This window comes from Pelmatolapia mariae, linkage group LG23 (assembly GCF_036321145.2).
Source record: "Pelmatolapia mariae isolate MD_Pm_ZW linkage group LG23, Pm_UMD_F_2, whole genome shotgun sequence".
In the NCBI taxonomy this organism is placed as follows: Eukaryota; Metazoa; Chordata; class Actinopteri; order Cichliformes; family Cichlidae; genus Pelmatolapia; species Pelmatolapia mariae.
In genome coordinates, this window is record NC_086246.1 from 41227117 (window position 1) to 41243237 (window position 16121).

General features: G+C 43.0%; 1 protein-coding gene across 2 annotated transcripts in view; it reads right to left on the reverse strand.

Annotated features, from left to right (window-relative positions):
- Nucleotides 1-16121, reverse strand: part of grin3bb (glutamate receptor, ionotropic, N-methyl-D-aspartate 3Bb) — a 58049-nt gene that overhangs the window by 9612 nt on the left and 32316 nt on the right. For both annotated transcript variants that reach the window (XM_063466935.1, XM_063466934.1), the window contains exons 2-4: nucleotides 11314-11954; nucleotides 2283-3375; nucleotides 729-874 (exon numbers count right to left, since the gene is read on the reverse strand). In XM_063466935.1, the coding sequence (XP_063323005.1) occupies nucleotides 729-874; nucleotides 2283-3375; nucleotides 11314-11954 (1880 nt within the window). The remainder of the gene's footprint in view (nucleotides 1-728; nucleotides 875-2282; nucleotides 3376-11313; nucleotides 11955-16121) is intronic.

Genomic DNA, 16121 nt, shown 5'->3' on the forward strand with positions numbered 1-16121 from the left:
CAAAGCAGAAGATGAACATCGCCAAATATGTTTCCAAACCAACTTCCTTCCAAGCCAAATACTAGAAAATATGATGAAGCATATCTTGCCTTTGGCTTCCCCTGCATAAGTGCCAAAGTAGGTGTCCCCGACAGAATTTGCCAAAGCACAGAATTCATGTCTAGATTTTTTTATAATCCAATTATTTCAATTGCTTGATGAATTGCTGCAGTGGTTTGGATCATATCTATCGAACAGATTGTTATGAACAGATAGCCATTTGTTCATGTAAATGTAGAGTCCTCTTCACATACTAAGGTTAATTATGGAGTTCCACAGGGTTCAGTGCTAGGACCAGTTCTGTTTACACTATACATGCTTCCCTTAGGCAGCATCATCAGAAGGCATAGCATACATTTTCACTGCTATGCAGATGACACACAACTTTGTCTATCCATGAAGCCAGATAGCACACACCAATTGGTTAAACTGGGGAAATGTCTGAAAAACATAAAGACCTGGATGACCTTTAATTTTCTGCTTACTTAATTCAGATAAAACTGAGGCTATTGTACTCAGCCCTGAAAATCTTAGAAATATGGTATCTAACCAGATGCCTTTAACTTACAAAACCTTGAGATGTTTGTGTTTGGCCATAAATAAAATTAGAAAAACTGAACTGAGTCTGGTTTCTCTGTTAGATCCAAGAGAATCAGAGCATAACCTGCAGCTGAATGCTGCTTTCTTACTTGAGGGTGGCAACTCCTTCAGGTGTGGTCGGCTCATTGAAGCGTCTCATGTATTCATGCATTTCTGGAAAACTCTTCTTCATGTAATCCTCCGCACTGCTTTCCCTCACTGTCCCAAAACGAAAACCCTGTGACGGATGATGCAGCTGCACACACCAACGAAGAGGAGAAGAAGAATGAAGGACACACAAACAGAGGAAACAGCGGATGCTGCATATTCAGCTGAAACACCTGAAACATCTGTGAACACATTTGATCTGAAACACCCCACAAAGCTGCACAGTACAGGGCCACTCTGGCCACTCACACTCACATTCAGTTTCATGTTTCTTCTTAGTCATGCTTTATTTTATAGATTACATCCACAAATTTCCTTCACAGCCTCTTGATACACTATGAGGACAGACGGCACCCAGAAAGCTGCAGGGCTTCACATTTAAAATAAAAAGCTAATCACACACAGATGGACGTCCAATTAAAGCTCCCTGAGCTCCCAGCAGCCCCGGCTGTGCAAACACTGAGAGGCGTGCTTCATGCTTCAATCAGCCGCTGAATTAAAAGTGTAATTATGACAAGGCAGGTGATCCACAGAGCAAATTTAATCTGTAATTGTTTCAGGATGGAGAGCACAGAGTGAAAAGAGTGTGCAGAGAGTTCACAAACACAGATCTGACCTCGACTGAACCAGCAGCACCACATTGCCTTTATCATGAGACTGAAAAATGTTTCACAAGAAAAACACTCGTGGTCGTCTCACTTCAAACTCACCGTGTGACCGCAAATTTTACCAGGAACCAGTTGCATAGAGTGTGAAACTGATGGTGTCAGACCGGGCATGGTTAGAGGTGAGAAATGGTCGAGTTTAGTCGCATGCTGTGTGAACCCCAGGCTCCAAGTAAGACTCTGACCTGGGCGTCTGTGTGAGATCTTATGTGGTGTAGCTGATATCCCCTGTTGGTGTTTTTCCTGCATCTTCATATTATTGTTGTTCCAGGATCACCATTGCAACTGACCAATTACATTGTGATGTCATAGCTTTGCAATTTGGGGGTAAAAGTCAAAAACCCCTTTGTTTATATAAAACTGTAAAAATTTCTTCAATAAATGGTAAGTGTTTCAAGTGTTTTTTTAATTTTAGTTTTAGTTTAAAAAAAATTCCTATGTGTGGGACTAATAAAGGTTTATCCTCTTAATTAATTCATACAATATAATAAATATATTGTCAAGTTAGGTTTCATGTTAGCCAAATTTTGCTAGTGATAGTTTTTAAGAGCATTCGCTAACTTCCTGGCTGATAACTGAAGGTTCAAGTTGTTCTTGCCCAACTTGGCTGAAAATTTAACTGGTCCTTGACCAACATTATTATAATGATGCAGGATGCTAATCTCCAGTATGAGCCCTATATGCTGAACCAAAAGGATGCTTCAGAAATGTTTTAGTCTCTCAGGATGTCCTGTTTGCACTCTCCTTGCTCTACATGTGATTGGAGACCAGCTGAAGATCCTGACACTGACAGCAGAACCATGACAAAATAATCTAACCTTACGGTCTCACCTTGGCATCATGGATCCCTGAGACCTCCTCAAAGGTCTTCTCTCCCACCATGACAGCAGCAAGGTTGGCAGTGTAGCTGGACAGCACCAGCAGACAGAAGATGGCCCACAGGTTCATCAGGAAGCGACCTGTCCAGCACTTTGGGGTCTTAGAGGAGACGGTGCGCCCGAACAGGATGGCGTAGCACAGGTTGAGAGCCGATGAGTAAGAGAATACCCTCACCCGGTTGCGCCCATGAGGTGTCATCCCATAAGGACTCTTCCACTCGTAGAGCGTGAGGAAAAGTGCAGTGATGTGCAGCGCCAGGAAGATGCCCACCCACATGGACCAGTGCAGGGGCCACATGAAGGCCCCGATGGGGGCCGCTGTGTCCTTACTGCGCACCAGGATGCCCAGGCTGGTGGAGAAGAAGGGCGAAGTGAAGTCGATCACCCGGCTACGGGCAGAATTTATGCTAAATGAGGTGACGGCCATGTCTGCCAGACCATTCAGGAGATCTCCCACCAGCCCGGTCCAGCGCCCTCCCTTCCAAGCTCCATACTTTCCATCTCCGACGATGTAAAGGTCAAACTCAAAGCCTAGGTCCTCAGCCAGCTTCTCCAGCAGGTCTATACAATATCCATAGCAGCACTTGGTGTAGTCTCTGGGCAGCGAGCTGCTGTTCCCAACTGCCACTTCCCTGAAGTATCTCTCCAGGGTCTCTGAGCTGTTAGCGGCAGCATCCAGGCAGAATTGACCGGCCGGGCAGCTGCCCTCGTCGTCCACGTCCCGCGTGAACACGAAGGGATGTTCCACCAGGGTTACCACCCGGACCCGACTCCCTGCCACCGGCAACCCTGCCCTCCACTGGCCCCTGGTCCTCCCACCCATCCCATCCATCCTGTGGTGAGGCTTGGGTCCCTGCCACACTTGCTGGTCCTCCACCTGCAGCGAGCCATCCTCCCAGCTGCCTACTGTCACCCAGGTGGGTTGACCCAGTGCGTCCCGCCGCAGACTCCAGATATGGAATCGCTGCAGAGTAATAACCTCAGACCAATTCTGGTGGACTCGGACGGGACCGGTGAGTCCAGAGAAAGATGTGTTTGACAAAAACCTGCAGCAGAAAAAAAAGAGGGTTGCATGTGAGTGGGGGCAGGGCTTGTGAGCAGTGCTGTTGGATCATTGTCTACTGAATTATCAGTTTTTAACTGAGAGTAGAAGAAAATGGATCACAAAATTATCAGTCAATAGGCTAATAAATTAATATGATGTATACTTTTCAAACATGGTCTCTTAATAAAAACTTACTTTCCCACCGGGATCAACGCTTGACCCCGTCTAACTTTAACCATAAAAACTAAATTTTTAATACACAGATGACCCTGATGTGTTTCCAGCTCTGACTGGTCAATATGATGGCAGACGCTACGTTTCCACTGATCATGAAGAAGTTTTTTGGTTCTACAGATAATGTAACTGTCATGAATCGCTGTATGGTAGGCAGGAGATTGGACACAAAATGCAGGACTCTCAACCACAGATGGGCAGTAACGCATTACGGTAATCCGATTACTTTTTTCAAGTAATGAGTAAAGTAAGGGATTACTATTGCAAAAAAGGTAATTAGATTACTGTTACTTTCCTGTTAGCACGCTGCATTACTGCGTTACTAAAACCTTGATTTTTTTGCGAGAGTGTCTTATGACAATGACATAAGCGAGTGCGACGTTCCTGGCAACAGCTGTGTGCAGATCAACAATGGATAATATATCGAGTGCGGGAGAGAGTATGAGCATGCAGCGTTTAAAGCGTGGAAGTACTGACCTTACTTTGAGTTTGATTCCGTAAAAAGTGACAAAAACATTAGCGTCTGCTGTTCACTGCGTGGGAAGCAAACTTCTTTTTTACAGCGAACTTCCGAGCAAGCACCGAGAGTACGCTGCCACAGAATGGGAAATTCACAGAGAAACTCCCAGATCCTTCCACTGACCGCTGCGACACACCTGCACCAGGGCAAACCTCCCTCCGCCTGCCCCACTCCTGCTATACAGGTGAAAATAGAGCAACAGGACCGCTGAGTCTTTGATTTTATTTATTTTCTGCTGTGTTTTACTTGCATCTATTTGAGTGAGTGTAAACACAAAAAACTATTTTATTTTATATGCTGGAATGTGCAGAAAATAGGTTTAAATGTTCCAGAAATTTCTTCAAGTCAGAGAATGTGGCATAGAATTTAATTTTTGCTTGATGCATAAAGTTAAAAGATTAAAACTAATAAAACCAGTTTTAAAAAGAGACTTTTTCATTTGATTACATTTTGTATGATGGATTATGCAGAAAAAGTAGAACTGGGCTGAAAGATCTATCGCTTTATTACCTGTTCATGTTGTAAATCATGTTTTTAAAAAGTAACTAAGTAACTAATTACTTTTGAAAATAAGTAATCAGTAAAGTAACGGGATTACTTTTTGGGGGAAGTAATTAGTTACTGATTACTTTTTTCAAGTAACTTGACCAACACTGCTCTCAACACACCTGGGTGAACTCAAAATGCAGCTTTATTGCTGACTCAAGGGAAAATGATACAAAACTATACTGGAAAAATATAAACTAAACGCACAGAGAGGCACACAAAGGAACACACAGCATGAGGGACTGAGGGAGACTCTGACATAAATACACAGAAAATTAACAAGGAACCTAGGAGCACACAGGGAACACAGCTGACACGAATCATGATAATAATGAGACAGGGGAAGAGCAAACACAACATGAGGGACACAGACAGAGACTATCAAAGTAAAACAGGAAGTACACAGAGATGCAGACCGGAGAGGGAGAGAGAACATGAGGAGCACGAGGGAGAGAGGCAGGTATGACAGGCTGGGGAAAACATGATGGCACAAGAACTCACACAACCATATAAATGCAGACACCCAGGTGGAGACACAGAAGGCAACCACACAGGGGGAATACTGAACAGAATAACGTAGGAAACCTAGAATAATCCTTAACATAATGCAGAAAATGACAAAAAACACAGGAAACTTAAACCGCTGGGCCAAAATGACCCAGAACCATGACAATAACGTGATGTTTGTGTCAGAGATGGTTTTTACTCTGTAAATCGTCCTGTGTTTATTCTCATGTCTTTAAGGCATTTATAACCAAAAATAATACCATTGATTAAGAGTTTCAGAGTCAGGACATCACCGTGAAAGCTGTAAAAGGTTAAGTTAATGTGGAGTTTTATTGACAGAGCTCTCTGTGACAGATGTGAGCAGATATGCAGTCTTGAAGTCTTTAACCTTAAACAACCTGAACAAAGTTTAAGTGTTCTTAGATCCTCATGTTTGATGATTCTAACATTAAATGTTTCACTTCACATTTTACCTTTTCTTCTCCTGCAGCTGATAATCTGTCTGCTCTGGTTTTATCTCAGTCGAGTATAATTTAATTTACTGTGAATGTGTTTGATCTGCCTTTGTGAGGAATCCCGGCGCAGCAGCTAAACCTTTTATCCTTCTAAAACTTGCAGCTCTGTTTCATGTACACCACAGTATTTGATGCAGCTCTCAGAGTTTCCTGCAGCTCGGGTGCAACTGTTGGTTTTGGTATTTGACAAATTTTTGCTTTCACACCTTTTAGGAACTGATATTCTCATAGTAGAATCCTGCAGTCAGTGTCTATTTTTACTTTTTTTGTTCTATAATTTAAAAAAGTATTCATTTCATTTTTGCACACCAACTCTTGTGGTCATAAACTGTAAAATTATCTGTGTTCACATGTTTATAACTGAAAACTAAGGCAGACTGATGATATGTTTAACATGTTAACCTGTTTTAATGCAGGATTCACTTAAAGAACTGAGTTCTCTGACTCAGTCAAATATGAGGAACCCAGTTTATCAGATTCTGCATCTAAACTTTGGACATCTAAAGAAAGACTGATCTCATATTCTTGTGTCTTGTGAAGAAGTAACAGATAAAGTTAATCTGAACAGAAAACACATCTTTAAACATGTCCAGATGTTTAACATAAAAGATAATCATTCAATCAAACAGCTGCTTACATGATGCTGACAGAGAAAGAGCATCTCCATCTCACGTTCAGTGTTAGAATAAAACTCCAGCAGACATAGGGAAATGATCAGACAACTGAACCCAGAGCTGCTTCTGCTGGCTTTGAATCCAGGAGGACACCATTAGAAGATTGAACAAACATTAATGAAGCTCAGCTTTTAAATAAGAAAAAAAATAACATAAAAGTGCCCAATCATCCAGGTAAGAAAATGCCAAAAAAGTTGATGTAGTTCATCTGGACGTAGTGTTTTCAGTAGGAGAAACGATTCATCATCATCCAAGTGGCTTCTTCAGTCTCAGCTGACTGCAGTTGTGCCCAACCTTATAAATAGTACATTTATGTAATGACTGTAACTAGCCCACTGAATGAACAGTTTCTTCATCATTAATATGCAAATTGTCATAACCACTGATCAGCAACCACTGATCAAAGACCATGAGTACCATTCACAGAGAGTTAGGAAATGGCTGCAATCACAGCATTGTAAGATGGTGATTGATTCCAGTGTAGATTCCAGTCAACTGAGTTTTTTTTCTTACCCCTCCCAATTCAAATGCATCAGACTTCTTCCTATCTGTGGAAGGCTGTTTACCTCAGCTGCCAATACTGGGTGAGAAGTATTTGCCTTGATTTACTTTTTTTTGCCTGTCCAGCTCAGCACTGTAGCAATCAGAATTATTGTCTCAATAAAATGCCCAACGGATTTATTTTTCCAAGTGGATCATTATTGGTCCACTTGATCTTTATTATTATTATTATTTATTTATTTATTTATTTATTTTATTTTCTTTTATTTATTTATTTATTTTTACTTTTAGGTTTTGACAAACACATGATTGGGGGATAGGAAAGGGAAAGACGTAGACTTAGAGAAGTTCAAGAAAAGGAGAGGGGAAAGAAAAACAGAGCGGAAGAGGGACAATGAGAAAAGACATTAAGAAGTCCACTGAATCACCTGCTGGAAGAAAAAAAAAAGAAAACAAGCAAAAAGAGAACAACACAGTAGGGAGACTACAGCAACAACCTAGATAAGATAAATATAAGTAATAGTAAATAATAAATATTGAATGTTACTGAGCAGCATGCAAGATCAACAACGCACGGTATGCTTTGAAGCAGGAGCCAAGGAAGATATGGTGTGTGTCTGTGAACACCTGTGTGTACACCTGTGTGCGTGAGCACGCTTGGATTTCAAAAGGTTTCTCCATGTAACTATCTGATAGAGAGTGTGGGGAGCCATAGCCCTGCCCCCCATGACATGAAGCAGGCATGGAGGAGATCCAGGCCCCAGACATCTAGAGGCCCAAGGAGGACTACCGGAGGGGCAGCCGCACCGTCCTCCTGGAAAAAGCTGAGGAGAGCCCCATACAGGGGGTCACCCAGCAGCAGCGGTGCAGAAGCTACAGGTGACTGCGGTGACGTGCCTGCGGGCTCTGCCGGCAGCCAGTTGCACCAGAGTGGGTTTCATGTTAATTCTCCAAAAAAAGTAATCCTGCTACTTTACTGATTACTTATTTTCAAAAGTAATTAGTTACTTAGTTACTTTTTAAAAACATGATACACAACCTGAATAGGTAATAAAGCAATAGACCTTTCAGCCCAAGTCTATTTTTTCTGCATAATCCATCATATAAAATGTAATCAAATGAAAAAGTCTCTTTTTAAAACTGGTCTTATTAGTTTTAATCTTTTAACTTTATGCACATTGCATAAAGCAAAAATTAAATTCTATGCAACAGTCTTTGACTTGAAGAAATTTGTTTAACGTTTAAACCTATTTTCTGCACATTCCAGCATGTAAAATAAAATAATTTTCTGTGTTTACACTCACTCTTTCAAATAGATGCAAGTAAAACACAGCAGAAAAAAATCAAATCAAAGACTCAGCAGCACTGAGTCCTGTCGCTTTTAAATCTATTTTCACCTGTTTAGCAGGAGTGGAGCAGGCGGAGGTTTGCCCGGTGCCACAGCGGTCATGTCAGTGGGAGGATCCGGGGGTTTCACATTCCCATGGCAGTGTGCTAGGTACTTGCTCAGAAGTTTAGGGGTTTTTTTCGCTGTAAAAAGAAGTTTTCTTCCCACGCAGTGTACAGCGGACGCTAATGTTGTTGTCACTTTTTACAGAATCAAACTCAAAGTAAGGTCAGTACTTCCACGCTTTAAACACTGCACGGTGATACTCTCTCCCGCACTCTATATATTATCCATTGTTCATCTGCACACGTCTGTTACCACAAGCGGTGCACATGCTTACGTCATTGTCATGAGACACTCTCACAAACAAAATCACAGTTTGTGGGGCAACCATGGTTCAGGGGGTTGGGAAGGGGGTTGGGAAGCTCATCTGTAACCAGAAGGTTGCCGGTTCGATCCCCCTGCTCTCTCTGTCCTGGTTGTTGTGTCCTTGGGCAAGACAATTTACCCTACTGCCTACTGGTGTTGGCCAGAGGGACCGATGGCGCAATATGTCAGCCTCGCTTCTGTCAGTCTGTCCCAGGGCAGCTGTGGCTACAACTGTAGCTTTCCTCCACCAGTGTGTGAGAGTGAATGAATAGTGGAATTGTAAAGCTCAACCAGTTTTTAACATGCGGCGCAAGGGAAGCCGATCGGATCAGGGTCTTGGAGCTGAACGCTCCTCCACCTGTTCCCAGCCAACTTCGACTCCCAGTGTCCCCTTGCCGCCTTTTATTCAGTGACAAACAGTTTCACTAACACCCATTTTAAAACCCCCCTGTCGTGCGTCATAAAACTAAGGCACTGTGTGTGTGTGTGTCTTCCTGCTGATCACAAAGTGTCATCTCCCCTCACCCTGTATATGGTGTAATCCCTTTAACGGTCCACCATACACAAGCATAGGTGAGGCCATAAAGGGGAGGAAGTTTACTAAATAAGAAAACAGAACCTTCACATAGGATGTGCCTGCAGTTAAACACTATAGCCTCCCCCACCATTCTACATGTGGGGGAGGAGACCAGAAGAATATCTAAACATGCAGTTTGAAACAAGGTTTACAAATTTAATTACAATAATGACAACTATTATCAAAATCAACCTAACAACTACCTCTGGTTGTCTCGTTCCTTCATATTTTTGTTTCTTTCTCCTTCGATGATAGCACAGGTATGATGCTTTATATCTTGAGTCTGAAGGCGCAGAAAGTAATTTAAATGTTCCTCATTCACACATGAACGCCTGTAATTTCTCTTCTCCTCCGCCTTTGGCTTAGTATGTATGTGGCCGGTCTCTCGTCACCTACGTGCAAAACCATTAGCCAGAAGGAAGATGTCCTTCCCAGCCATGGTATTCAAATATGGTGGAACATGGCAGACTTCGCAAACTGGCAACTGCTCGTGTGCATATTTAATAGATTAATCATAAGTCTATGTGTTAGGTTACTGATAGCTAAACTTATCAGTTTTTTGGAAGTTACACACTAATCTATTTAATAGAAAAAATACTTTACTCATAAATATATCTTAAAAAATGTCTGACTGCACCTTCAAAGTCTCTCAGAGTAATGAGAAATGCTGGCACCACTTTGGATCTTATGTTCAGAAACACACCTTTGGTTAATGGCAGTAACTGGTTCAAATACATCAATGATCCTCATGAAGGAAACATTCTGGTTTCCATCAACACATTATTCTTCTGAGGCTGCTGGAGGTCAGAGAGTGTGAACTGTAATAAACTTCCTCATAAATAACAGCTAGATCCAACATGTTTATTTCCAACACACGCACTGTATATATGAATATAAGGCAGTATTAATATAAACTCCTCCTGCCTGCAGGTGTGGATGGTGTAATCAAAGTCACCCGGTTTTTCCATCAAACAGTTGCTGGAGCTGAATCTCAGTGTTGATAGTAAAGCTGAAATAACTCATTAAATCTACCATAAACATTAATTGCTTCACTACTTTCTAATTATGAGAAGAATTCATGTTTAATTCTGAGAACAGAGTGATGTACCCGTTCCTTTCAGTCAGAGCAGCTTCAAACATGAGACACACAGAAGGGTGACACTGGTCTGTCGATGAGAGCTGTGTTTTACCTCAAATGCTGAATCTGGGACGATCTTCGGCTGCATTCGAGCCTCTCTGTACAGTCTGCATATTGACGCCTACCTCTGCAGAGGCTTTAATCCTGTTACAGCTTCCTTCTTATCGGCTCTGCCTCCAAATGAGCTCAGCTGCTGTATTTGTGACAGCCTCCTTTGTTTCAGCAGTGCTTGCTTCATAGTTCAGTCACGTTCCAGAAGGTTAAAGGTCACCAATAATTGATAAATGGGGGTCCAGGAGTCCAAAAGGGCTTTTAATAAGATTGTAATTCCTCTGTAATTAATGGAATTTGAATGCATTTCAATGCAATTGATGGAACTTCAATGCAATTGCATTTTACAGTACAGTACAGTAGAGACAAACTATACTGTAGTTAATTTTAAGTACTGCATAATTTCTTGGTTATTTTGGAGAAAAACAATATTTCCCCATCTTGCATCTTAAGCACACTTTGCTTTTCAGGACTTGGGTCGTATTATAAAGTGTTACTCAATGTTTTTTAATTAACTTGATAATTAAATAAAATTATTTTGTCTTCCTAAGGGAAACTTCTAAACCATCAGCATGGCAGACTGAGGCACAGACTGATGAAAAATGATTTCTTCTGTGCTGTTTTTGAAACAGATTTATATAAAACTGTATTAAGTATGAAGAGTCAAAGCTCTAAATGATCAGGCCTGCTCCATGTGACTACCTTACTGTAAGTCTTCAGCTTCAGGTGTGCTCTCAGATGAAGTCCACCTGGTCCGCCCTATGAATCCACAGCTCTAAGAACACTGGGAGAGTAAAATCTTTTCTTTGGGTTGTGATGTTTTTTGTCCTTGCTTAAAAAGCTATGAAAACATCAAATCCAGAAAAGTGAAACCATTTCTGTGATGATATCAAAACTGAGAGACTAAAGTGTCCTCTTACCTGGACAGGTACTGTCCTGAGGTCAGCAGCTCGTGCTTTTTGGGTTTGTCGTAGCAGTTCATCGTGTTCTGGATCAGAGCCAGGTCCGGCCTCACCGCAGTTGCCGCAGCAACAGCCCTGGTGATGAGCTGCAGGGCGTCTCTAACGTAGTAGTCAAGCGGTTTCCGTTCCACCTCACCGTAGGCCAGTAGGCCGAGCGGCAGCCCGATGGTGTGCAGCACGTCGGGGCTGAGCGGCTGACCCAGCACCCAGTGTACCATGGGTAACGTCAGGCCCAGGTCCTGGGCGCTGCGCAGCACAGCCGCTGCGCACTGCGGGTCGGCCCCAAACAGCAGCACTGAGGCTGGTGAGGCTTGGTTCTGCCGGAAGTGTCGAGACAGGAAGTCGTGGATCTGCGTGTCATCGTGAGCCGACTGTGTCAGGTTCAGCAGGGCTCGCAAGTGCCAGGTGACCCTCCTGCCGCCCTCCCACGATGCACTGCTGTGATGGTCTAGGAGCTGCAGAAGACCCCGAGCCTCCTCCCAGCCCCGACACAGCACGGCGGTCCCCTCCCGCCAACCGGACCGCTGCAGAACAGTCAGCAGCAGATCAGACAGACCGGACTCTGGAACACCCGTCACCATCTGCAGGTGGAACCGGTTCTGGAGGAGAACAGTTTTAGAAATGAGAATATCAATCAGATCAGTCAGTCCTGTTCGTGTCTGGAAGTTAAATCTGCTACTAAAGAGCAACGCTCCACAAACCCACACAAAACCACCAAGAAACAGCTTCCTGTTTCAAACCATCAGAGGAGAGCATCAGAGAACAGACTCTGGTTTACATGTTCAGTTGGTCTTGGAAAAAAAAATCTGATATGCTTTTATTTCTGAAGTGTGAACAGATTGTTAGTGACATGAAAACTGTGAACTGATTCCTACGAAGTTCTCACAAAAGTTTATACATGACACACAAAACATACAGCAGAACATACATTCATTTAAAACAGCTTCCTGTGGGTTGAAGCAAACTAACTGAGGGCACCTGTGCTGCTCATTTCCAGCTCCACCTTTTGATTCCTCTGTGGCCACTTCACATGTCTCCACAAAAGCCGAGTGTTACTTCAGTGTGTGCGTTCGTTTGTGTTGTTTACACCACATTGCCGGGTGTTCACACTGTAACATGAAGACCTCCCTGCAGGTGTGTCCAGGTATGATAATCAGTCCTGCCGTGACCTTTGAGCCAGGCACTCACCTCAAAGCTGCTGATGTCTCAGCTCAGGTGCGGCTGCAGGTGATCAGTTTATCACCTGCAGCTGCTGATGCTTAAAACTATCAGACAGCTGGAGGCAGATCAAAGAGATGCTGCTCTCTCTGTTGTTATGGTGATGCAGGACACGTCCTCTGTCCGTCACTGTGACAATGCACTGACAGGCGGAGCTTTAAGGATTTGAAGTGTCAGACCTGCGAGAACAGAAACGTTGGATTGGCCGTCAGGTCGACACCTCGCTTTACTGCAGTTCACCTCCAAATCCGCAGCAGCACGAGGTCACCTGAGGTCACCTGATGTTACCTGAAGTCAGGACAATGTTTGGTTTTGAACAGATAAGGTTTCTGGGTACACTGTGATGTCATTTCCTGTTTTTACTCTCAGCAGTTTCAAAGGACCACGAAGAGTTCATTTTAAGAATGTTTAAGTTTGAGTACTGTGGCCACGCACACAGTCACATGATGTCACAGATCAGAGACGATCCTCGCTTCAGAGCCATGAGATCACAACAGAATAATTGGGTTAAATCTGAGTTGAGACACCTGAAATCAAGAGGAGGATGAAGAGGAGAAGGAGACAAAAGCAGTTTGCTCAGGAAGATAATAATGATGATGATGATGATGAAGAGCCCAGTGAATATGCGAGTTCCTGAGCTCCAGAAAGTTTTGTGCGGACTGCAGCATGAAACGTTTCCTGAGGAGAAACAAAAAAGCAGCTGATTTTACTCGTTTCACTCCCAGAATAAAAGCAGCCCTGCAGGGTCTACCTGTCCTAGGGCATCATGGGAAATGCAGGAAATCACCGATGAAGGCAAAAGGGCCGTGACACTTGAATTTTTAAAACATGAACTCGTAATCCTTGGAGTAAAGGGTCATTTCCCGTTCCTGATGGGATCAAATTGTCAATCCTCTCAACTGCATCTGGAAACGTTTCTGTGTGTGTGTGGGTTTGTGTGTGCGTAAAACACACTGTGTAGTTTTGTGTGTATCTGTGTGTGTGTGTGCGTGTGTGTGCGTGTGTAAAACACACTGTGTAGTGTTTTTCGTGTTTGTGAGTCTGTGTGATGTTAATCGCAGCTGCACAGATTTAACCACTGGATCACTGGATGTGTGTGATGGAGGAACAATGAAACACACACACACTGATCTGCAGTGTGCGCACAAACACTCGTCAGGCTGTGATTTAAACATAGATCACTCTGAGCAGAATGCTGCTCGCTTCTTCATTTCAGAGGTTGTCAGGATCTCAGATGTTCTTCCTTTCATGAACATTTTGTGATCTCAGTACAGAAACCATGATATGAGAAGGAACAGAAGGCTAATAAAAACACTAAATGTAAACGTCATCGCCTCTAACTCAGACATTTGTCCACGACATTCGCCCAGGATCAAACGTATTTGGGATAAACCTGGACCCGAGTTTTGATCTTCTGCTGAGCCTGCAGGTGCACCATGAAGAACCACGTATTTTAAATGGACAATGGGGTGGAGTTCTTGCTGCGAGTAACGCAAAAGTACAAAGTTGCAAAAGCGAGTGAGAATTAAAGAATTTGAAGAAAAGCTATCTGGAGCATGTACAAACTGATATTAATCTTTAATAGGGCTGTCAAAATTGAGACCAAACAAAACAACTGCTGTATAATCCTCTCCGCTATCTTAGTTTAGTTGGTCACATGACTGCATCATATGACTAAAATGTGTAATTGTTTTCGAAAAGCTCCAGGTTCACAGTCCACACCGTGACGCAAAAAATGGCGTTTTCAAATGTATCCGCTTTGGAGAGGGTTTTCAAACACCTCCGTTTTCCTTGACCAAAAACTCCATCTCAGTGTGGACGGAAGGTCAAAACTGAGAGAAAACTATGTGTTTTCAAACGAAAACGTATTAGTGTGGACATGGTCTCAGTGTTTCTGACTCACCTGGATACAGGTGGTATTTTTCAGCACGGAGCTGCAGCTCTCTGCATCTTCTCCACCTTTCTCCAGGCAGTGCAGGTACAGGTGAAGCTGAAGTGTGAACTCTGAGGTCTGTTTGTTATTTTGGAGCCGTCAGGCTGTCGGCTCCTTGCAGACTTAAATGAGGCCATCCCGGCCTTTCTGACCAGCCGTTTGGATGATAACTTGTCATCCTACAGGAGAACTGCAAGAAGAACAAACCTACCCTCTCTGATTTACAGAGTGAAACCTGAGATCATCTCCTGACAGGAAACACAGGTGAGACCTTAAACACGCCATCAAACTCTGAGGAGTTTCTGTTTCGAAAGCTAAAGCTCACCGAAGAGCTGCTAAGACCAATGTGAATGTTTCATTATTCAACTGAGCGTTAACAGCAATGCGGAAGAAAAACTGTGACGTTTCAGGTGATGGAGATGTGCAGCTGCTCCGAGTCTGAACAAAGTCAATAAAACACAGAAATGAGATCAAAGCACACACTGAATAAAAGATGAAAACGAGGAGATAAAAAGATAGCAGAGATGAAAGATTCACGGCTGAAACACAAACTGAGTTCATTTACAGCCAAACATTAGAAACCCACATCTGACTGAAGCTGAACATAACAGATTCAACAAGAAGCATCCACCTCAGCGACAAAACAGGAAGCAGGACGGGTCGCTTTATAGAGGAGCTGCTGAGAGAGTCTCAGATCATTCTGCGTTTCACCGAGGAAGGGGTTATTGATTGTCATGCTCAGCAAAAAGAGGAGCATCATCAGCATAGAAATTAAACTTTGATGAGGAACACCCAGCTTGAACTCGGTCCTTTCAGAGAGGATGGGGAAAAAAAATCTTTCTAGCATTCTGAATTGACCCACTGCAACTTCGAGAGCTGGTCAGAGGAGTGATGAAGCTCAGGACAGCCTTTTTTCCAGGCAGCCAAAGCAGAGTTTTAGCTTGGGGGATAAAAGACATGTTTTTACACATGTCAGAAATACATTTTCAAGTATTTTATATTGTGCTTACACCTAATCCATAATCACACAGTTTAAACCAGGGTAAAAATGATGTGGTAGACTCAAAAGATCAACACAAATCAGTAGTGTCACAGTGGGACCTGCCGCTAAGGAAAAACGAGGGAAAAACTAAACTAAACCTACACTGGGAGCAGCTAAACGACTATGACAATTAGAACATGAAACAAGAATATGAAATTGAACAGGAAAATGTGAAACATGAACGTAAAGAAAACTAAATCTGACGTGAGTGTGAACCTAAACCGTAAACAAAAAGACTCTGTGACATGACATAAATAGACGACCCGTCAAAGAACAGAAGGAGACAGACTTAAGGAGACTTAAATACACAACAGGGTAATGAGGGAAGTGGAAACACCTGGGGAGACACAGCTGACACGAATGAACATGACGCCACAGGGGAAGTAAAACAAAACACACTGAACATGGAAACACCAGACTCTCAAAGTAAAACAGGAAACATGGAGAGACGTAGACATGACCAGTGTTGGGGAGTAACGGAATACATGTACCGCCGTTACGTATTTAAAATACAAAATATGAGTAACTGTGACGCGCTCTCTGCGGCTGTGTGTTTCCTGGGTGAGAGAGCGC